Raw genomic sequence first — 22,120 nt, 5'->3', positions numbered from 1 at the left:
TGTTCATTATAAACGTTGTAAATTTACGTTGGCATTATCATAACGTTTATAATTAACAATTTAGAAGTAAAAATATTTTTATTTTTAAATTTTACTTAGGTATTTAAAAAAAAATGTTTTGTATAATTTTTTGCAGTTTAAAATCAAAAATATCGCCAAGAATAGCATCAAAAAATAATTTGAAAAATATATTACAAAATAAATTACATAAATAATTTGCAAAGCAAAACATTTTAATTGTTTTTGTCAAGAAAAAATTTTTTTTTTTCAATTTTTATTTTCAATTATTTTTATCATTAATATTTTTCTTTCAATTGATCATAAACTTTGTGAACTTGAGCGACGTGTAAACTTTACTAACGTAGTTTTTCATCTTATCGAGTGGAATTTTTTCAATTATTATATTTTTATGAAAAATGTAATAATTAAAAATATTTGAATATAAATTAAATTAAGAAATTAGATTAAATTAAATTAAATTACATTACATTACATTAGAAAAAATTACATTAAATGAAATTAAATAGCACAAAATAGTAATACAATAGTACAAAATAGAAAGAAATAAGTAACAAGATATAAAATAGAGTAATTATATCAAAAGAAATATTTATCCAATAAAAGCAAAAATTTTGATTCAATTGAAATAGTAGAAAAAGTAGAAATTGAAAGATAATCACACAAACTTAAGAAATTTTAATTATTTCAACTCTTGTTTATCTGGAGTTGAAAAGAAGAAAAATTGGATTTGTTGCGCTTAGCTTACGAGCCCTTATCGTACCCCTTTAACCGTTTAACAATTAGACTGTGATGTGACAATGGCAGAAGGAAAAATTCAAAAAACAAGTACGAATTGTAATTTTTTTTTGTTTAATTTCTGTTTTGCCATTGTTAGAACTTTTCCTTTAATAAGATACTTGAGTATTCTATATCCTTGTTTTACTATTTAAAACTGAAAACGATTTTGTTATTTAGAAAAAATTTTATTTTCATTTCTTGATGAATCTGAATTATCCTTATGAGATGAAAAAATTTCAAGAAAAAATAAGATGAGAAGGCTCAATACAAATAGTAATAAATTAAAATGTCTATTTATCAATAAGACGTAATGAGGAAAACTTTTTACGAAGAAGTTAAAAATGCCTAAAATAATAGTTTTATTAAAATATTTTGAATTTCAAAATAATTTCATGTTTGATACTCAAAATACTTTGGTTCTTTTTACTTTTTTTCTATTTTTTATTTTTTTTTAATATCACATTGGAATTTTATAGTAAAAATTATTTCTTTTCATTATTAAATAAAATAGGATTTGCAGTGTAGTTTTTAATGGAGAAAAAACTTTTTTAATGCCAAGTATTTTTCTAGCCTAGCAGTTTTTCATATAAATATAGTAAAATTAAGCGACTAGATACAGACAAAGGATATTTTTATCTTATTAATATTTTCAAACGTGTTTTTTATAAGCGCACAACATTTCCATGTGCTCATAAGATGTTTGATATTTTCAACGAAAGTCTTGTAGAGATAAATATAAAAGATTGACAATTTTGTTTTAAATCTGTTAATTAATTACACCGAGAAATAAAAATGCAAAACTATTAGTCAGATTAATTAACAGATGGACAAATTTTCTTTTATAAGATTGTAATTTTTTAATGAGAAGAAAAAAGAATTCGAGTCAATTAGGTTTTTACGAAATCTTATTTGTAAATACTTTTAATTTTAATCAATATAATAATATAAAACAAAGGAACTTATACCGCGATTATATATTATACAAATTTCATAAGACCCCCCGAAGCTTAGGACTTAATTATGAATTTTGTTTTTCAATTGTAATATTTGTATCTACAGGGACATATTTTGAGCGAGAGAAAGAGTGAAAATGAGACAAAGAGAGAAAATGAAAATAGAAAATATTAGTTTTATTAGTTTTTAAACATGTCACTTGTAAAGTAGACGTTTTTTGTTAAAAAATCTCTCATTTAACAAAGAGGCATTATTAATTTTTTATGTTTTCAAAACTATAAATTAAGAGTTTTATTATTCTACAACGAAACAAAATTTTTAATTGTTACAAATTAATCATTATTATTAATATAGGCAGCTTATGTTTTTATCGTGTTAAAAACATTTGTTATAATTTCTGCATTTATTTTATTGGCGTCTTTCTTGCTTAGTATTCAAAAGAAAAAAAAATGTATGAGTATTATTCGGAAAATGGAAAAAAAATAATCTAAGGCAAATTTAAGACTAAGAAAAATCCAAAAAAAATTATGGTGATAAGACCGTTAAACGGTAAAATGTTAATTATATTCGGAATTCAAAAATAAGAATTTTTAGAGAAAATATAGAAAAATACGTAAAATGGCGATTTTTTATCTTGTTATTAAAATCGTTTTTACTAAGAAACCTTATGATTGAATAAAAAAAATGCGTATAGATTGAAGAAAGCTAAAAAATTATTTTTGGCATATATCTAGAATTTAAAAAGAAAAGCTAGAAAGAAGTTAATTGTAAAATGAAAAAGATAGAAAAGTTTAAAATACTTTTCCTTGTGTGAGTGACATTGCTGTTTTTTTAAAACAATTATTTTTGCTGTACCTGGCAACAAAGTTTTTTCAAAACATTTAAAAATTAATTTCCATGATTTGTACTATTTTTCTTGCCAAAACTTTTTTTTTCTAATTTACTTAATTCCAATAGTAGATTTTTACCATTATTTTGAATTTTTGAAATAGTATATTTTTTTAAAAAGTTTTTTGATATGTAAATAATTTTTGCCAGATTGCTTTTCGATCTTGCCAGAATTATACAAAAAAATAATGTAACTAGAGTCACATCAACACATTGCTTTGTTAAAAAAAAGTAGTCTAAATTTGAAAATATTTGCCAACCCCGTTGCCTTTGTAGTAATTAGGAATAATCTTTTTTAAATTGTTAAAAAAATTGACAATCAGTATAAAAAAATTCATTCGTTCTCAAAATAAATTTTCTTTTTACAAAATTCTTTTAACTGTTTTTGTCAGTTAAATTTTTCAAGTTTCTTTAAAAATCTCAAAGTCTTTCCCTAAAATTACAAATAAATACCTACCTAAAAATTCTATTTAATTAATTTGATAGAAATTAAAACTAAAAATAAAAAAAAATTTATAATATCAATTTTTACATTTGAGTTTTAGCAAGTTTAAATAAAAAATTTCTTTCTAATTCAATTGAAATACTTTTTGACAATATTTTTCTTTTATTCCAATTTATCTGTGCTTCAATATAAAAATAAAACTCAAAGACAATGTACCGTCAATAATTTTATGACTGGTATTTCTTTAATATATCATCCATAAAAATTTTATATCTACATACCATAAACGCACTATTTCGCGTTGCCTTTTATATATTTCAAAGAAAAAAGTAAAAATTTGCCGTCTCCAAACATTAAACCTCAATAACTGTCAATATTTTAATTATTGACAATTGAATATTTTAAATAAATAACTGAGCATGCATTTACCTAAGGAAAGCTTAGGCTGTGAGTACAGTGGAGTATTAAAACATGTATTTGTATATAAATAAAACGTTTTACGACAATGATAGAATGTGTTTTTCACGCCCTTTTGAAAAAATTTACATCTTTAATATCAGTAAATTAAAAAAGAAAAAAATTCTTTTTTTATTAAAGAAGAAAAACTAGGAAAAAGCTAAGAAACGCTCAACTAAACAATACAGAATAAAATCTAGAAAGAACTGGGTTGCCATAAATATTTAATTTTTTTTTCCTGATTTCCAGCCTAAATTTTTACTTTTTCTCAGACCATAAAGAATATTCTGATTCACTCTAAAAATTATTATATACTCAAAAAAATTATCTATTACATTTATTTACAAATTTCTCTAATTGTAAAATTAGAAAAAACATCAATAACTTCTATTTTTGAATAAACATTCAATCATTATTATTTTTCCATACGAATGAGGATTCAAATTCAAATTCAAACCTTTTGAAATTAATAACTTTTAAAAATTTTAATGTAAAACATAAAGATATATTTTCTTATTCATAAATTTCTTTATGTTTTATAATAATTTAAATTTCCATAGAATTTTTCAAAAAAAATTTAATTATTTACAAAAATCCTAATAAAATCCTTCGTCAGAATTCAATTATTTTTACAAGTATTAAAATTTCTCAAAAAAATTCAATTATTTAAAAAAATGTAATAAAATACGTTGCAAGAATTCCATTATTTTCAGAAATAATAAATTGATTATTCGGTAATTCATTTTTAAATCAATTTTTATTAGAAAATTCTAGACGAATTCAATTATTTAAATTAAAAAATAAACAATTTATTGAATAATTGAATGTTTGTTAAAATTGAATTCTCATAAAGAATTTTATCAACAAATTTTTAAATAATTGAATTCTTTTGACAAATTTTAATAAAATTTTTAAGAATAATTACATTTTTCGATGAATTCGATTAAAATTTTATCAAAAATAATTATAATCCTGCCATGAGTTTTATTATTTATGAAAATAATTGAAATTTTCCCAAGAATTTTATTCAAGTTTATAAGAATAACTGAATTTCTGTGAAGAATTTTATTATTTATATAAATAATTGAATTTTTGCAACGAATTTTATTCAAGTTTATAAAAATAATTGAATTTTGGTGAAGAATAATATTTATAAAAATAATTGAATTCTTGCGATGAATTTAATAAAAATCTTTTTAAATAATTGATATTTTTCAAAAAATTTTATGAAATTTTGTATTTTAATAAGAATTTTTTTCTAATTTTTAAATATAATTGAATTTTTGCAAAGAATTTTATTAGGTATACTTTTGAAAATAATTTAATTCTTCCAACGTATTTTATTCAAGTTTATAAAAATAACTGAATTTCTGTGAAGAATTTTATTATTTATATAAATAATTGAATTTTTGCAACGAATTTTATTCAAGTTTATAAAAATAATTGAATTTCGGTGAAGAATTTTATTATTTATATAAATAATTGAATTCTTGCAACGAATTTTATTCAAGTTTATAAAAATAATTGAATTCTTGCGATGAATTTTATAAAAATCTTTTTAAATAATTGATATTTTTCAAAAAATTTTATGAAATTTTGTATTTTAAATAATTGAATTCCAGTGAAAATTTTATTATTTATATGAAAATAATTGAATCATTTCGAAGAAATTTACTAAAAATTTTGTAAATAATTGAATTCCTGTGAAATTGTGCCAAGAATTTTATTAAAATTTTTTAAAATAATTGAATTTCGAAGAAGAATTTTATTATTTACAAAAATAATTGAAATTTTGACGAAAATTGCAGAAAATTCAATTTTTTTTAGTACATTTTACTAAAATTCTTTTATCAATCTAGTATTAATGAAAATTGTAAAAATTATTCATTAAATAATTTATAAGTCATAATTTTATGATAATTCTTGAAAAATTAAGTTATTTAAAAAAGAAAGTATTGTCAGAAATAGAAAAAAATTGAAGGTTTTGTATTAGAAATCGTAGTAATTCCATAGTTATGAAGAAAACAAAAAAAAACATCACAATTTAGAGTTTTTTTTATGATTTTTAAAAATTTAATTTTTTCCAGTACTTTTAATAAAAATCCCTGACTTTTCCCTGATTTCTCTGACCAATTTTACTTTCCCTGACTTTTCTCTGAATTCCCTGACCTGTGGCAAGTCTGAAGAAAGAACAAAAAGTAAGAAAGTTCAAAGTGTTTTTTACAATACTTTTATTACACCCAAATACGTAGACAATTTGTGTACTTGTATTAAAACATAGGTAAAGTATTTTCATCAGCAATTTCTTTAGGCGTCAAGCCATCGTTGTCTTTTAAATTCTCAGCCCCTTTTGCCAACAAATATTTGCAAGCCTCAACATGACCGCACGATGCAACATAATGCAATGGTGTTTGTCCCTCTCGATCTTTTGCATTAATATCAGCACCCGCTTCAACAAGACACTTAATAATTGGAACGTGTCCTCTATCAGCAGCCCAATGCAGAGGAAACATACCATTTTCATCATCTTGTAAAATGCATTTGGAATTTTGCGATAAAATTTCACCAACTTTCACTTCATTACCATCTTTAACCCAATCGAAAAATGTTTTATCAATGTCACGCAATTCCTCATCGGTATTTGGTAATCTACTAATTGCTACCCAAGTTTGTGAATTATCATTAAATTCCTCCTCCCAATCAGGATCAACTTTACCAACAGCACGAATATAACTTGCCATCGCCACTTCCCGACTCATTTCTCCTAAAGCTTGCCATGCCTCCCATTTATGTTTCGCTTGCATTTGATACCAACTTGGTTTAGATGTGTCACATGGACCACAAGTCGCTTGCTTATAAAGTCCATAAAATCCAAGAAGTTGACCGGAATCTAGTTTTGAAACGAGATTTTGTAAATGACGAGCTGCCTTATCGAACGTCTCCTCCAATTCGGTTGACTGGAAAATATCCCCTTCAGCCATTGTTTAAAAATTATTTTAATCTAAAAGTCGCCTTGTTCTGTTGTGCTTACTGTAAAATGTCTGTTATTAAACTTATGCTTATCGACTAAAGCTTTATTTCGACTTTCTTCGTTCTGAAATACTACTTTTGCTTTACCAGACGATATACCATTTGGCTTATAAAATTGTGCCACTTTCAGAACACGACCGTACTTGGAGAAATATTGTAATAATTCCAAGCTTGACATTGCCCAGCTAACTTTTCTTACATACAACAATGACATCGTTGATTAATTCAAGAAACTTTTCGAATATCCAATAATTGAATTGTATGATCTTGCATTAATTCGTGAATACTTATATCGGCATCGGCAGCCAATTCAGTCAGTGGTATTTGAGAGCAAGTTAAACCCCACTTGCTCAAGAGATGCTCAATCGACCAGTCGGCACTGCGCTCTTGATATGTGCACAAAAATTTAGCTGTTGGATTTCTCTCGAGCAAAAATGAAACAGTCACGACGATATCTTCGAAAACCGATGGCTCGTAGAAACAATCGGATCCCAAAATAAGATCAAGTGGACCAAGTGTGAAGAGACTGGACAAGAACAGACCCCAAGTGATACCAACAATTTTCACCTGTGACGATACACCATTCAATTCACAACTACGTCGAATGTGTTGTAAACTTTTTGGAAGATTTGCAGCGTCACTCAATGTTACATTTGCCCCACACTTACTGGCAACAATTCCCGGCAATGCCGTTCCTGATCCAAGCTCCAATACCCTCTTGCCTTTCAAATCCTTTCGATTCTCCCAAAGAAACCAAGCCAACACTGGTGCTGAGGGCCAAGTATAAAAATTGTAACTTGCCTGAAGAAGCTGAAACAAAAACACAATTCTTAGAAATACAAATAATTGTCAGGGACGCATGATTTCACACCCAAATTATTTTTAATACAATTTTAATAATATTTCATAAAAGAATTCATTTTTTCAAAAAATTTTAATATTTTTTGAAAAAAATTCTCATTTTATAAAATTTTAATACTTTCAAAAAAATTCAATAATATTTATAAATAATAAAATTCTTATCAAAAATTCAATTATATTCAAAACAATTTCACGAAAGAATTGAATTTTTAAAAAATTTTTGAAAAAATTCAATTATATTTAAAAATAGTAAAATTCATTGCAAAAATTCAATTGTTTTCAAAAAAAATTCCACGAAAGAATTCAATTTTTTTTTAAATTCATTTTATGTTTAATTTCAATTTTTAACAAACACGATTATTTTAAAAACTTGAAAGAAATTGTTCATAAAATTCAATTATTTTCAAAAATTTTAATTATAATTATTAAAAAAACTACATTATTTAAAAAAAGTTTAAAGAAATTCTTCAAAAAGAATTTAATTAGAATTTTCAAAAATTCTAACAAAATCTTCGCGAGAATTCAATTATTTTTCTAAATAATAAAATTCTTCGAAGGAATTCTATTATTGTCAAATTTTTTGATAAAATTCTTTGCAACAATTCGATGATTTTCAATACATTAATTTTAAAATTGAAAATATTTTTGCTCTTTTCAAATTCCCTGACCTTTACAGATTTTCCAGGTTTTTAAAACGAAAATTATTCGAAAACATCAATAACTTCATTTTTAAATAAATATGTAATCATTATTAAATTAATAAATTATTTAATAAATTAATTAATTTTTGAAATTAATTAAAATTTTCCGAAGAATTTTATTAAAATTTTTAAAACAATTGAATTTCGGATTCAATTCTTCGAGAATTCAATTATTTAACTACAAAAATAAATATTTTATTAAATAATTGAAAATTTTTAAGTAATTGAATTCTTTTGACAAATTTTAATAAAATTTTTAAGAATAATTTCATTTTTCGAGAAATTTGATGAAAATTGTATTAAAAATAATTGAATTTCGGAGAAAAAAATTATTATTTATAAAGATAATTGAAATTTTAACGTCAATTTTTGTAAATTTGTGAACATAATTGAATTTTTGCGAAGAATTATATTAACTTTTGAAAATAATTGAACTCTTGAGACGAATTTTATTAAAATTTCTTTTATAAATAATTAAATTTTTTTTGTGAAATTTTATTGAAATTGTAAACATTGAAAATAATTGAATTTTGACAAGTTTTTCAAATTAATTAAGTTTCTACGAAGAATTTGAAAAAAATTGAATTGTTACAAAGAATTTCATTAAAATTTTTGAAAATAATTTAATTGTTTAAAGAAATGTAATTGAAAATGTATTGAAAATAATACTTAAATTCTAATAAATAAAAATGTAGCAAAGGTTTTTAAAATAATTGAATTTCTTTGATAAATTTTAATACCATTTTTATGAACAATTACATTGTTGGAGGAATTCCATTAAAATTGTATTAAAAGTAATTTGAAAGCCTACGATGAGTTTTATTATGTATTTATGAAAATAATTGAATCCCAGTAAAATATGTTATTATTTATGATAATAATTTATGAAAATAATTTGCAAATAATTGAATTATCATTTTTATTGCATAGAATTATGAGAAATAAATATTTTACTTTTAACAATTAGGATTGCTTCCAATTGCACAAGTTAAAAATTACGCTGTGTCTATTTCGCCCGCAAACGGGCGAAATAAGAGTGATGAATTATTTCGCCCGTCATTAAAAATACGTAGGTAGGGGACAACTGGCGAAATAAGAGAGATGAATTATTTCGCCCGTCATGAAAAATTAGTAAGTAGGGGGGGAAACAGGCGAAATAAAAATAGTAAATTATTTCGCCCATCATGAAAAATAAGTAAAAATATGTAAAACGGGCGAAGTAGCAATGACACATTGCTTCGCCCGTTTTTGGTTTTTTAATTAATTTTAATGGGAAAAAGGTTAGCTTATCACTTGTATATTTTTGTGAAGATTGAATTAAAAACTTAAAAAGTTGTGAATTTTTATAATAATTCACAAAGTTTCTTTATTTATCAATATTTTTGGTGCTCATTAGTAATTTTCTACATAATATTTTATAAAATAAACTAGATTATGTATTTTAATATTTTTTCTACCTATCTATGTAGACTAAAAACATTAATTTTTAGAAAATTCTTATTATTTTTGTTCAAATCAGTTCAAAAGTATATTAACTCAGATTTGGAAAATAAGTTTTATGATACTATTTTTGAAAGAAAAATTTAGAAATAATTTTATTTTTTTTTATTTTGATTGACAAAAACATTTTTTTAAAGAAAGTGTGAAAGTGTGAAATTCATTTTAAAACTTAAATAAAGAAACTGTACTTTTTTTAAAAATGAGCTACACATAATTATTTGAATTTGGTGTGAAGGTTACTAACCTGACTTGAACACACTTCTTTTCATTTCTGTCAGTCACCTTAAAAATTTAAAATTTTTCAATGGTATTATAGGAATAACTATATAACGGGCGAAATAATTCATTGCTCTTATTTCGCCCGTTGTCCCCCACCTACGTATTTTTAGTGACGGGCGAAATAATTCATCACTCTTATTTCGCCCGTTTGCGGGCGAAATAGACACAGCGTAAAAATTATGTTAATTTTTAAATGTAAATTAATTGTTAAATGTGAATAATGATTATAAAGTTTATAATTCCGTTAAATAACAACTATAAATATCATAATTTGGGCCCATAATTGTTTAAAACATATTATGTAACCGCAAGAACAAAACAAAAAAAACGTGCTTAACGTAAATGAACCAATAACAAAAAGTATACTTCAAATTTCCCCAAATTTTCAAAAACAAAAAAAAGTACCAAACGCAAAATAATATCATAAATACCAAAATAAATCCAAAAGAAAAAATGTGTGATGATTTTGCATAAAAAAATGTTGACTAACATAACCTAAAAAACGTGTAATACCAGTAGCACTTGAAAACAGACGTTTTCCAGGGTAATTATAACAAAACTTCGACAGGGAAAAATAGATTTAATTTACCTCCGGAATAAAGACCTCTAATGATTCATCATACTGATCTTCTTCACCATCTTCTCCTGCTTTTCGCGACGTGAAAAAAAACTTTTTCACTTGCTCAGAGGCGACACCATCGGTCATCAGGCCGTAATCAAGTGTATTTCTGTTCAGCCAAAGACTTTCTTCTAAACCCGGCATTACTGACTATCAAACTGCAAGTTATTTATCTTCAAATATAATCATATTTACTATTTTTTTCTTCACTAACAAAGGACTTTTTAGCAACTATTTCTTAAGGTAACCGATAAATAAAAAATACTTTCGTCCTTTAAAGGATTCGCCATCAACGCGCATGCGCATACTGTCGGAATTTGACTTCCTTTGTATTGAAAAATTATTATATTAAAAACATTTATTTAAACAAAACAAACTTATTGTAAAATAAGTACTACTTGACTAGTTTAAGAATTTTTAGTAATTTTTCGAAAAATTCCACTCCTGTATTGAGTTTTCCTTCAATTTATTTATTAATTCAGACATGTAAAGAGGAGATGTTTTGACTTACGCGGTAAATTTAAATACCCGTTTGTTAAATATACTAAAACCCAATTAATTATATTTATTGTGTTTGATTAGAAGAATTAGAAAGAAAATCTTACACTTCGCAGGTTTCTTTTTGCAATTTACTTAGTTGAATAATTCAAAAAGAATTAACTAAATGCAAAAAGGTTATTCGGAAATTTAAATTATCAATACTTTTCGCGCTTGCTAAAGAGAAAAATGTACTTTATAAAAGAAAAAAACTTAATAATTCATAAATTAATTTACTTTTATAATACCACAATTTTTTTATTTCAAATCTTTCGAATGGTCAGTAACGTCAGTAACATATTTTTCCTACTTTATCAATGAAAATAAAAAAAACATAATACTTCATAATTTAGCCACTTGAGCGCTGTAAAAAAAACAATTAATCTCCATCTTTGACAATTCGATCAAAATAATATTATCTCATATCAAAAAAACATGATTTAAGCTATTAATTAAAAAGTAACTGGGCTATCTGTGATGTAATATTCAATTTATGAATCGGTTCAATAATTTGAAAAGATGATTACGTGATAAGGTACAGTACCGTGCTCTGTCAAATTAATCAAAGGGGGAGGTATGTTCCTGTATGTGCTTTGATGTCTTCTCATAATCGACGACGATGGCAACAATTTATCATTTTTTTTCTCATTTAATTGAAAATAACAAATGAGAACAGTGCTCAACAGTGCTAAAAGATCCAGTGTGTTATGATATATCATCGTAAATTTTACATAAATAGAAATTGAAAATGGGTTAATTTGGTTGTGTCCATATAATTCTAGTCAAATTTGAAAGCAATTTATTAGGACCACGGGTTTGATTAAAGATGGAGGAAGATATTAAGGAGAGGATTCTGTCAAGAAGGCGTTCAGCGGCATTAAATGCATTTAAAGTCAAAGATGATCGACTAGCCACTGTTAAGAAGGTAAAGAATGTTAGTTTTTTTTAATAAAAATATCAAAACATGTGCACACTTGTTAAAAAATGGTACATTTAAAAATTTAAAAATCTTCCGGTTAATTGAAAATCATTGTAAAGTAGGGAAAATTTTTCTAATTTTCCCGTGTTTTTCTAGGTCACTGCTATTTTACAAAAACCTGAAGATACCAGGTCACCTGAAGAGGAAGAATTTTTAAAATCGTACAGTGATATCGTTAAAGAGGTTAAGTTAAGGTATGGCCATTTTGTCTGGAAAGGAGAGATTTATTTTTTCTTTTTCTTTTTTTCTTAGAGATTCTTTCACAATTAAGTGAAAATACTTGTATAAGAAAATTCCAACATTAATGTAAATGTTATACAACAAAAATCAGTTTTTTTTCTAACCTAAAAAGTAGGAAAGTAGTGTCATTTATTGCAATTTGTTTTGTGTTATATTTTTTTATAAATGTATTAAATTGTAAAGTTTATTTTACTTTTGAGTTTGTTATTTTTAGTAATTAAGTTTATTGTTTTAGTAATCACTTTAGTATTAAAGGCTTTATACTTATCAACAAAAAACTACTATTTATTTTACTTTTTTATGATTTGCTACTATTTGGATACTTTTTTTTAGATTTGTGACACTACTTTTTTCTTTTTATTGAGATTTTTCACTACATTAAATCTGCTAATAGTTAAAATATAAAAAATTATTCTAAAAAATTTTAATATTTTTAGAAACGATTAAATTATTTTCAAAATTTGAAGAAAATTTTTCGCATGCAATCAATTATTTTCATAAATAATGAAATTCTTGACTGAAATTCAATTATTTTCAATAATCTACAATTTTAACTAAATTGCTTAAAAAAATCAATTCTTTTTTTAAAATTTTAACAAAATTCTTCACAAAAATTAAATTATTTTCAATACAATTTAAATTTTAATAAAATTCTTGAACAAAATTTAATTATTTTCAGTTTATTATTTATTAATTTCAATATTTCAATTTAATAAATTTCAATCATTTTGATAAATAATAGAATTCTTCACAAGAATTAAATTTTTTTAAATACAATTATAATTAAATTCCTCCAAAAAATTCAATTATTCTTTTAAATTTTCATAAAATTCTTGGAAAAAATTTAATTATTTTCAGTTTATTATATATTAATATTAATTTCAATATTTCAATTTAATAAATTTTAATCATTTTGATAAATAATAGAATTTTTCACAAGAATTCAATTATTTTTAATACAGTTGTAATTAAATTCCTCCAAAAAATTAAATTATTTTGAAAAATTTTAGTAAAATTTTTCACAAGAATTCAATTATTCACAAAAATAATAAATTTCTTCACATAAATTCAATTTTTTTAAAGAATTATAATAAAATTTGTCGCAAGAGTTCAATTATATTTTTTTTTATGATAGTTCTGGGAAGGAAATTAATTATTTTCAAAATTTTTTTTTAAATTCTTAATAGGAATGCAATTTTAAGAAATAATCAATTATTCTATCAATTATTTATTTATATTATGTATTCAAATAATTGAATTCTCGTAGAAATTTCTAATTGAAATTGATTTAAAAATGAATTTCAATTAATATTTCAGATAATGATTGTATTTAAAAATTCAAAAAAATAATTGAATTTGGAAAGAATTGCAGTTGTAACTTTTAGAAATAATTAAATTTCAAAAACACAGTTTTAATGTTAATTAAATTTATGTAAAAATTTCAAAAAAATTATTGAAATTTCCAACTAATTGGAAACTTTGTCAAATTTAATTGAAATAAATTTTATATTTTAAAGAATTTTATTTTTTTAATCTTTAAAATTATTTTTAAATATAATTGTATTTTTGAAGAATTCTACCTAAACATTTGTAAAATTACTGAATGTTAGAAAAATGTAGAATATTGATGTTATTATCAGGATAGGGAAAAAAGTGAATATTTTATATGGAAATGAGGAAAAAGTCAGGGAAATACAGAATCAAATTATTGTGTTTTTTGTGAATGGACTAAAACGAATTTTTTTAGTCGTCAAATTTAATTTTCAATAGCTATTCACTGAAAAAAAAATTCGGCAGAATGTGCTTTTTACTCAGGCAATTTTTGCCTAAGAACAAAAGCAATAGACGTAAAGCAATTGTTTCTTTTAAAAAAAGGCAATTTTTGTTTTTAAAAAAGGCAAAAATTTTAACTAAGGCAATTTTTACATTTTTAAAAGACAAAAATTGCCTTTTTTTAAAAGAAACAATTGCTTTACGTGTATTGCTTTTGTTCTTAGGCAAAAATTGCCTGAGTAAAAAGCACATTCTGCCGAATTTTTTTTTCAGTGTTATTTTTATTACTTTTTTGCGATCCTAAAGTTCAAAACGTTCAAATAAACGAAATTTATTTATTTTTTTGAAATTCAATTTTTGTTACATTAATTTTGCGTCACTATCAAGAAAAATTTTTTTATGAAGCTTCTAAATGTAAAATTTAAGTCCTCAATTAATACTACAATCAGTAATTTATGAAAATATTCTGTTTATTTGTACTTCAAAAATTGTTGATCATATTAGCTTTTTTTCAGTCTTAAAGCAAATTTTTTTAAAATTAATTCTCGAGTGTGAATTCTGATTATTTATTTGGTTTTAGTATTAAATTTGTATAACGATTTTGTTGCAGGCAAAAGAAAAGGGATAGAGTGAAAGCAAGACAAGAGGAAGTTGAAGATGCACCGGAAATTTTGGAAGAGAAGTGTATGCGACTAGCGGCTGCCATTAGTAGAGCAACTTCCCTTGCAGTTTATACAGGTGCTGGTATTAGTACAGCAGCTTCGATTCCAGATTACAGAGGCACTAATGGTGTTTGGACGAGAATGCAACAAGGAAAGGATATTGGGTAGGTTGTGACTTTTAACTTAACTTTATTTATAAAAAAAATATTATTTTAAAAAATAGATTTTTGAAAATAAATTTTTCTTCTCCGGAAAGATTTTTTATTTTTATTTTCATTTTCAGAAATCATGATCTAAGCCAGGCGGATCCAACCATAACGCACATGTCTCTTTATGCACTGTACAAGGCGCGTGTATTAAAGCACATAGTCTCCCAAAATTGTGACGGTCTTCATCTACGTAGTGGAATTCCACGAACATTAATGTCGGAAGTTCATGGCAACATGTACGTCGAGGTATGTAAAACCTGTAAACCTTCTCGAGAATATTGGCGACTATTCGATGTCACTGAAAAAACGGCAAGATACAATCACGGCACTGGTCGGCTGTGTCATAAATGTAATTCCCCACTTCACGATTCAATTGTACATTTTGGCGAGAGGGGAAATTTATTATGGCCAATTAATTGGAGTGGCGCATCGAGAGCGGCAAAGCAAGCCGACGTTATACTCTGTCTTGGTTCGAGTTTAAAAGTTTTAAAAAAATACCCTTGGCTTTGGCAAATGGATCGACCGATACATAAGCGACCATCCCTTTATATTGTAAATTTACAATGGACACCAAAAGATGAGAATGCCGTTTTAAAAATTAACGGCAAATGTGATGAGGTGATGAAAAAAGTGATGACACACTTAGGTATTGAAATTCCAGAATATTATCGTGCTAAAGATCCAATTTTTCATCATGCAATTAGACTGCAAAGTGCGGAGCAATCGACGAGAACGCAACCGTTACTCGAGGAACCTGTTCTCACTGAACAAGAGGAGGAGGAGGAGGAGAGTTTTAGCGTCGAGGTAAAGGACGAGAAACCAATTGTTAAAGTTGAAACAAAAACGGAGACAGATTGTAATTCGCAAATTACACTCACTGAACCAATGACTGCTTATCCAGCGCCATTTTTCGCTGCACTACCATTTCTTTCAATGGGTTTGCCATTTCCTCCAATGTACATGTATCCTCAACTATCCCCATTTCTTTATTATCCGTTTATTCAAATGCCGACAATAACGACTGAAACGGCAAAGCCAAAACCTGCGTGCACATTTTGTATGGAAAATGAGGGTTCTCTTACTTGTTTGTATTATCAACGTGATGGCGATGATCCAGTGACCACTGATTCCCTGCCACAGGAGACGGAAACTGAAATGGAAAATGTCTCGTCACTTGAACAAATTCAAGATTCTGATGCACTCACGTTAGATGTTAATACACCGGTATCGACTGCAAAAAATCCAGGCTGGTTCGGCAAGGGATATCGAAAGGGTTTGAAAAAGAAACGGTAGCATTCAATCATTCTTTTCATATCGCGTCTATTTTTACTCATTTAATTCGCAGTCTTTCTCAATTTGAACAAATTATTTCGTATTAGGATAATTTCTTCTTTTTTCTCCATTGCGTAAATATTTTCTTATATTCGATCACTTTTTCATTCTCACTGAGCAATTTATTCGTTACTTTTCATCGAATTGTCAGTAAAGTTCTACTAATGGTCACGTTAGTAAAATTCTCAACGTTTATAATTAACGAATTAGGAGAAAAAAATTTTCTATTAACAAATTTTCATAATTTTCCGTTATGAAAACTATATACAATTTTTTTTTCATTTTTATTTATATTTTTTCTATATTTTATTTATTTATATTTTTTATTTACAATTATTTTAATAGGAAAATTTTGTAAAGTATTTAAAGTTTATTCTTTTTCCTGTAAAAAATATTTTTCCACATTAAATCGTTGATTAGAAAAGACGTAATAATCAACGATCAAGAAAAAAAATATTTTTAAACACAATTTTTTGTTTAGAAATTTTTCTAATTTAAATTATTCATCAATAGATTATTTTTTAATTAAAATAGAATATTTTTAAATTTAAATATAAATAAATAGAAAAAAAATTTGAACAGAAAATTATTTTTTTCTTTTAAATCGTTGATTGTAAGCGTTGCCAATTTCATTAAAAGTTCAGATTACGAATAATTAGATGAAGTAATTACTAACCATTGGAAAATAACAATTGAATTCTCAATAATACAATAATAATTGTTACATTATTCTTAAAATTCGTTAAAATTGTTAATTATCAATTGCAGACTTTAAAATTTTTAATTAAATTCTGAAATTGAAGTTGAAATTTAATTTAATTTAATTTAAATTTAATATTGATTTTATTTAAATTAACTTATAAATTTAATTAAATTTTAATTCGGACAAATTAATGAAAAAAGTAAAAGACTAAAATTAATTTAAAATTAAAAAGAACTTAAAGATAGAAAAGTACAAAAAGTAAAAAAAATTGAAAAGTTTTTGTAAAGCTTGCAATTTGAACAATTTGAAATTATTTATTAGTTACCTACTAACACAAAATACTAATTTATTTATTTATTTATTTAATAATTATATTCTCATAATAATGAAAGGTATTGGGTTTGTGTGAATTTTTAAATACTCATTAATAATAATAATAATAACAAACCGAAATTTTATTGGTTTTAACCCAACTTTCATAATTTAAAAAACAATGAATAAATTGACTGACGGGATGAAAAATGTTTATCGATTATTACACAAGTATTTAGCATTTAGAATAGTTAATTTCTTTCGTTAACTATTTTTCAATTATAAGTGTTTTTTCTCCTCAATTTCGTAAAATTTATAGAAACTCTCAAGAACAAATTTCGCAAACAAATTTACTCAATATTCTAAATAGAAAAATAGTGTTAGTAATACTTTCCCATTTTTATGAAAGCAAAATAGTTTAGTTTTCAAATTTGAAAACTTTTACGATTATTAATTTAAATAATTTCGTTTTTGTTATTTTCATTTGTAAAAACGGTTTTTAAACGACTATAATGTCGTTTTTAAAAAAAGGTTGGTAATGTTAATAATTAATATTACTGACAATGACTGGTCTTGAACATCTTCCTCGAATTTATCTCAATTGTACGTGTGCGCGCGTGTGTGTGAGAAAATTAATTAATTGAATTAATTAATTATTTGCTTCGACTGTTTACCTATACATAATAATGTGTAGCGAACCTTGAGCTTTATAGAAAAAAAACTTATTTTTTTACGTTGCTGATAATCAAAATTGATTGCACTAATTTTTTTATATTGCTATATACATATGACTAGAGTCAAAGATAGAATAAGCGTGACCTTTTTTACATATTATATAAATAATAAAATTTTTTTTTGTTTTTCTTTGAACACAACAGTACTGACAGTGAAAAAAAATTGTACTGATTGTAGTTTTAGAATTATTAATAATAGTAATATAATAACTCTCACGTATAATAAGTAAAACGTAATTAGCAATTGATATTGAATATCTTATGACGTAAAAAATTTATCTTGATATTAAGTCTCTTTCTATGAAAACAAAAAAATTAGAAACGCTTTTAGCGTAGATGAAAAATTTTACTGAATTTGTTTGTCGCATTTTTAAGCTTTGAATCACAAGAGTGTGTTTTCGAACAATTATTTCGAAGAGTTTTAATGTCCATCATTGAAAATTCACAATTATGTAAATTATCGAATCTACGGATTAGTTTCTTACAGTGTGCAGACTAACCATTTTTTTTAGTTTGCGCTTTTTCCGAAAGTTTAGGAAAAAATTGATTTTTTTAGTGTGATATTTTTGTTTCGTAACACTAAGAAATTAAGTGATTCAATATTTTATAATAATTGAGTCGAGTAGGAAACTTTCTCTTAAATTTTGTTTTCGATCTATTATTTTTGAGTTTTTTTTACGAAAAAACATTTTTTTTTTATCGGGAAATATTTATTTCTTTCTTTATTTAATTTACATAATTTTTTATTGTTACTATTTATTGAGTGAAATCATTTGAAATTTGTTATAAATTTAGTTTTTATATTATGAAAATTTTAAATTATTTTTCTGCAAAGTAAGAGCATGAACAAATTATTTATCTAAAATTTTCTTGCATTATAATAATTGGAAGAAAAAAAACATGTGAGAATTATTTATGTAAATATTATTTTCTACAATTTTTTTTATAGAATAGGAAAGAATTTTCTTTTAATTAAATTTCGCATAAAAAGTAATTCTTACTATTGTAAATATAATTTTTTCTTTCTTTTTTTTCTTTTCTCATCATTGTAAAGTCTTTCTGTACATTTTTTATGTTATATTTTTAAATACTCTTAGTGCTGTGAAAATTTTTGTGAATATGTTTTTCTTTTTTTACCTGAATTCGAATACTTTGCTTCAAAGTAAGTTTTGTTTAATAATAAACTGCACTGCTGTTCAAGTTTTATTAAACTGGAAGAAAAATAGTATTTTTTGTCTCGGCCCTTCTGGAAATAAAAAACGACGATTAATTTTTTTTATGTTAAAATGCTTAATAGTACTTTTTCTACAGAACAAAAATTACTCTACAGAATTGATCAGAAAAAGTGCAAGTTGCTTCAATTAACTAATTGCGTAATTGAAAAAAATAGTGTCATATAATAATAGTCACGACAGAAAGGATGAAAATGTTTTAATTAAAAATAACTTTTATTAAAAATAATTAAACCTAATGGAAATTTTTGTTCAGTTTTCAAAATTCATAAAATTTACGTTTCCAGTTATAAAAAAAAATAACAAATTATTTAAATAAAGTATTTAAATAAATAAACTGGAGAATTCTATGCAATAAAAAAAGGACGTAATAACGTATAAAATTTTGTATAAAAAAAATTTCCTCGAAGAGTCATAAACGAACAAAATTACTAATATCAGAATGAAGCCAGCCGAGGCAATTTCGAAAATAAAAAATTTATTTTGTTGATAGTGCTATAAGATTATTTAATAAGTATACAATATAGAAAAAAAGGAAATAAAAGTGAAAAAAGAAAAAAACAGAGCAGACTGAGCTCTGTTTCAAGAGCACGTAATGTCATGTATTGTTGTGTAGAATTATATTCTAACTGTGAGATTAAAAGTATACCTTGTGAATTCTAGAAAAAGGAGGGTCTATATATTTCCATCAACTCTTTAAATGTCCATAAATCCGTAAATAAATAATATTCCATAATCAGTGATTAAAAAGAGAGCTGCAGTTATATATACATAATTACATTTATTATTGATGAACTTTTCATTGAATGCAACGTATTCACACACGCGCTTTTAAAACATCAATAATTTATTAAATGCTTAAAAGTAGAACGGAATATTATTTATAAACTTTGCTTTCTCACGTATTTGAAATAGATTCATATTGGCTATTACTGGAACAAACTTTTCTTTTAATATTGAGAAAGTCTTTTCAAAGCTTCCTCTTTTTTTTCTTTTCTTTTCCAATCTGAAACAAAATTTTTCAAAAAGTCATTTTTTTGCTATTTTTATAATATTTCTTTACGTTAATCTTCTTTTATTAATATATTTATTGCTAATATATTAATAATTTATTATTATGCAAATTAACATTTTTTTTTATTTTCAACAATTAATTTAAATTTTGGAATAATTTCAGATACAAAAATGCAAAAAAAATTAAATTATTAACTAATTTACTAATTATTTATTGTTTTCAAAAATTCTCATAAAATTCTTTTCAGGAATTCAATTATTTTCAATTATTTATTATTATTATTATTATTATTATTATTATTATTATTATTATTATTATTATTATTATTATTATAATTAGTTTTATTATTTATATATATATTATTTTTATTATTATTATTATTATTCAACGATACGAGGAATAAATAATTTATGGAATATTTATTTCCTGTATTTTAAATAATCGATTTATTAACCCCTTAAAAGTGCCGATGGCAAAAATTTTACGACTAAAAACTTTTGCGCACCTAAAGGCACTTGAGGGATTAATAAATACATTCTGCAGATTATGAAAAGACAATTTAAATTTTGAAGAAAGTTTTAAAAGTTAATAAAATTATTACGCCATATTTTTTCGAGTTAATTTTTAATTTAAATATACTTTTTACGAGTTTATTAAATTCGGTGAATCTATAAAATTAAATGAATTTTTATTTGTAAAAAACGAAATTTGTAATCTTCAAAGAAAATATTTTCTCTCGAAAGAAATTTTGCTTTTAATTTTATATAAAATGAAAGTATTCAATTTTATACGATTGGAAAAATATTCTTGACAAGTTTTCTAATTTTACTGTATACGTATATATAAAATAGAAAAGAGACATAAAAAAAATAGTGAAAAAACGTAAAAATAGAAAAAGTATAAAAATATTTCTCCTATCGCTATTCATTTTTACTTGTTATTTTATAAATATTTATAGACGATACGTGTAAATATTTTTTTATATATACGAAAAGTAATAATCTGCCTGAGATGAATAATATATATAATAAAATATTTTTTTTCAATCTTATTTTCGATCAGTATTATTAATTCTCATCGGTACTAATATAGAGATTGAGAGAAGAAAAGGAACTACCGGAAACTTAATGTCGGAAGTGCTGTCAATGTTTCTTGTCATCAGTAGCAGCGTGACCATGATCGCCACCAACTAACGGGTGAGTCTTACATACAATTTACATTATTTGCATATGAACTTGATACATTATTCATTCACAAATGGAGAAAATTGATACGAAAAGTCGAAAGTTGAATACCATGTTTGGTATATCGTTCGATGACGCTTTCCTCTCTCTATGAAAAATAGTTCAATACTTTTTTCTCCTATATATGCGAGTTGTACACAGACGATAAATTGAATCCTACAAAAGAAAAATCAAGATTGAAACATTTAAAAAATTTAAAATCCTATACGAGAGAAAACATTTAAGACGATCAGGAAACCTCTTAAGCGCATACAATCTTGTAAACGTAAAACGTTGCACATGTTCCCTTCTTAAAGAAATCGTTAAATTGACAGTCGTGAAACATAAATTGTTTCACGAAACTTTGACAAAATAGTAAAGAAAAATCAATTTTTTTTGTTTAATTTTTAATATTTTATGCCTATGATAATTTATTAATCATTAATGTATGTAATGCATTCATAGTATAGAACTTTCATATAATATTTTTATCTCGAAATTAGATTTTGAAATTCAATTAAGAAAATAATTATATATAGAAGATTAACATTTCTCGAATATTATACAAATAATATTGATAATATTATTTGTGAGTTAATGAAATTCGATAATTAAGAAATATTATGACTTTAAATGTC

General features: G+C 24.2%; 3 protein-coding genes across 3 annotated transcripts; 1 reads left to right on the top strand and 2 right to left on the bottom strand.

Moving 5' to 3' along the window:
• Positions 1–5,755: 5,755 nt before the first annotated feature.
• On the bottom strand, positions 5,756–6,522 carry LOC122509438 (acyl-CoA-binding domain-containing protein 6). Its single transcript, XM_043623533.1, has one exon. The coding sequence runs from the start codon at positions 6,520–6,522 to the stop codon at positions 5,812–5,814; it is 711 nt and encodes a 236-aa protein (XP_043479468.1). The 3' UTR covers positions 5,756–5,811.
• Positions 6,523–6,784: 262 nt separating this feature from the next.
• LOC122509437 (methyltransferase-like protein 23) lies at positions 6,785–10,836 on the bottom strand. Its single transcript, XM_043623532.1, has 2 exons — positions 10,502–10,836; positions 6,785–7,381 (listed from the first exon to the last, which is right to left on the bottom strand). The coding sequence occupies exons 1-2, from the start codon at positions 10,673–10,675 to the stop codon at positions 6,797–6,799; spliced, it is 759 nt and encodes a 252-aa protein (XP_043479467.1). The 5' UTR covers positions 10,676–10,836; the 3' UTR covers positions 6,785–6,796.
• A 583-nt stretch (positions 10,837–11,419) lies between these two features.
• LOC122509465 (NAD-dependent protein deacetylase sirtuin-7) lies at positions 11,420–16,552 on the top strand. The gene is made up of 4 exons (XM_043623581.1): positions 11,420–11,993; positions 12,144–12,241; positions 14,671–14,886; positions 15,006–16,552. The coding sequence occupies exons 1-4, from the start codon at positions 11,895–11,897 to the stop codon at positions 16,222–16,224; spliced, it is 1,632 nt and encodes a 543-aa protein (XP_043479516.1). The 5' UTR covers positions 11,420–11,894; the 3' UTR covers positions 16,225–16,552.
• The last annotated feature ends 5,568 nt before the right edge of the window (positions 16,553–22,120 follow it).

This window comes from Leptopilina heterotoma, unplaced genomic scaffold (genome assembly GCF_015476425.1).
Source record: "Leptopilina heterotoma isolate Lh14 unplaced genomic scaffold, ASM1547642v1 Lhet_60, whole genome shotgun sequence".
NCBI classification, from domain to species: domain Eukaryota; kingdom Metazoa; phylum Arthropoda; class Insecta; order Hymenoptera; family Figitidae; genus Leptopilina; species Leptopilina heterotoma.
Note: the sequence above shows the minus strand (reverse complement) of the source record. Positions and strands in the feature narration are given on the sequence as shown.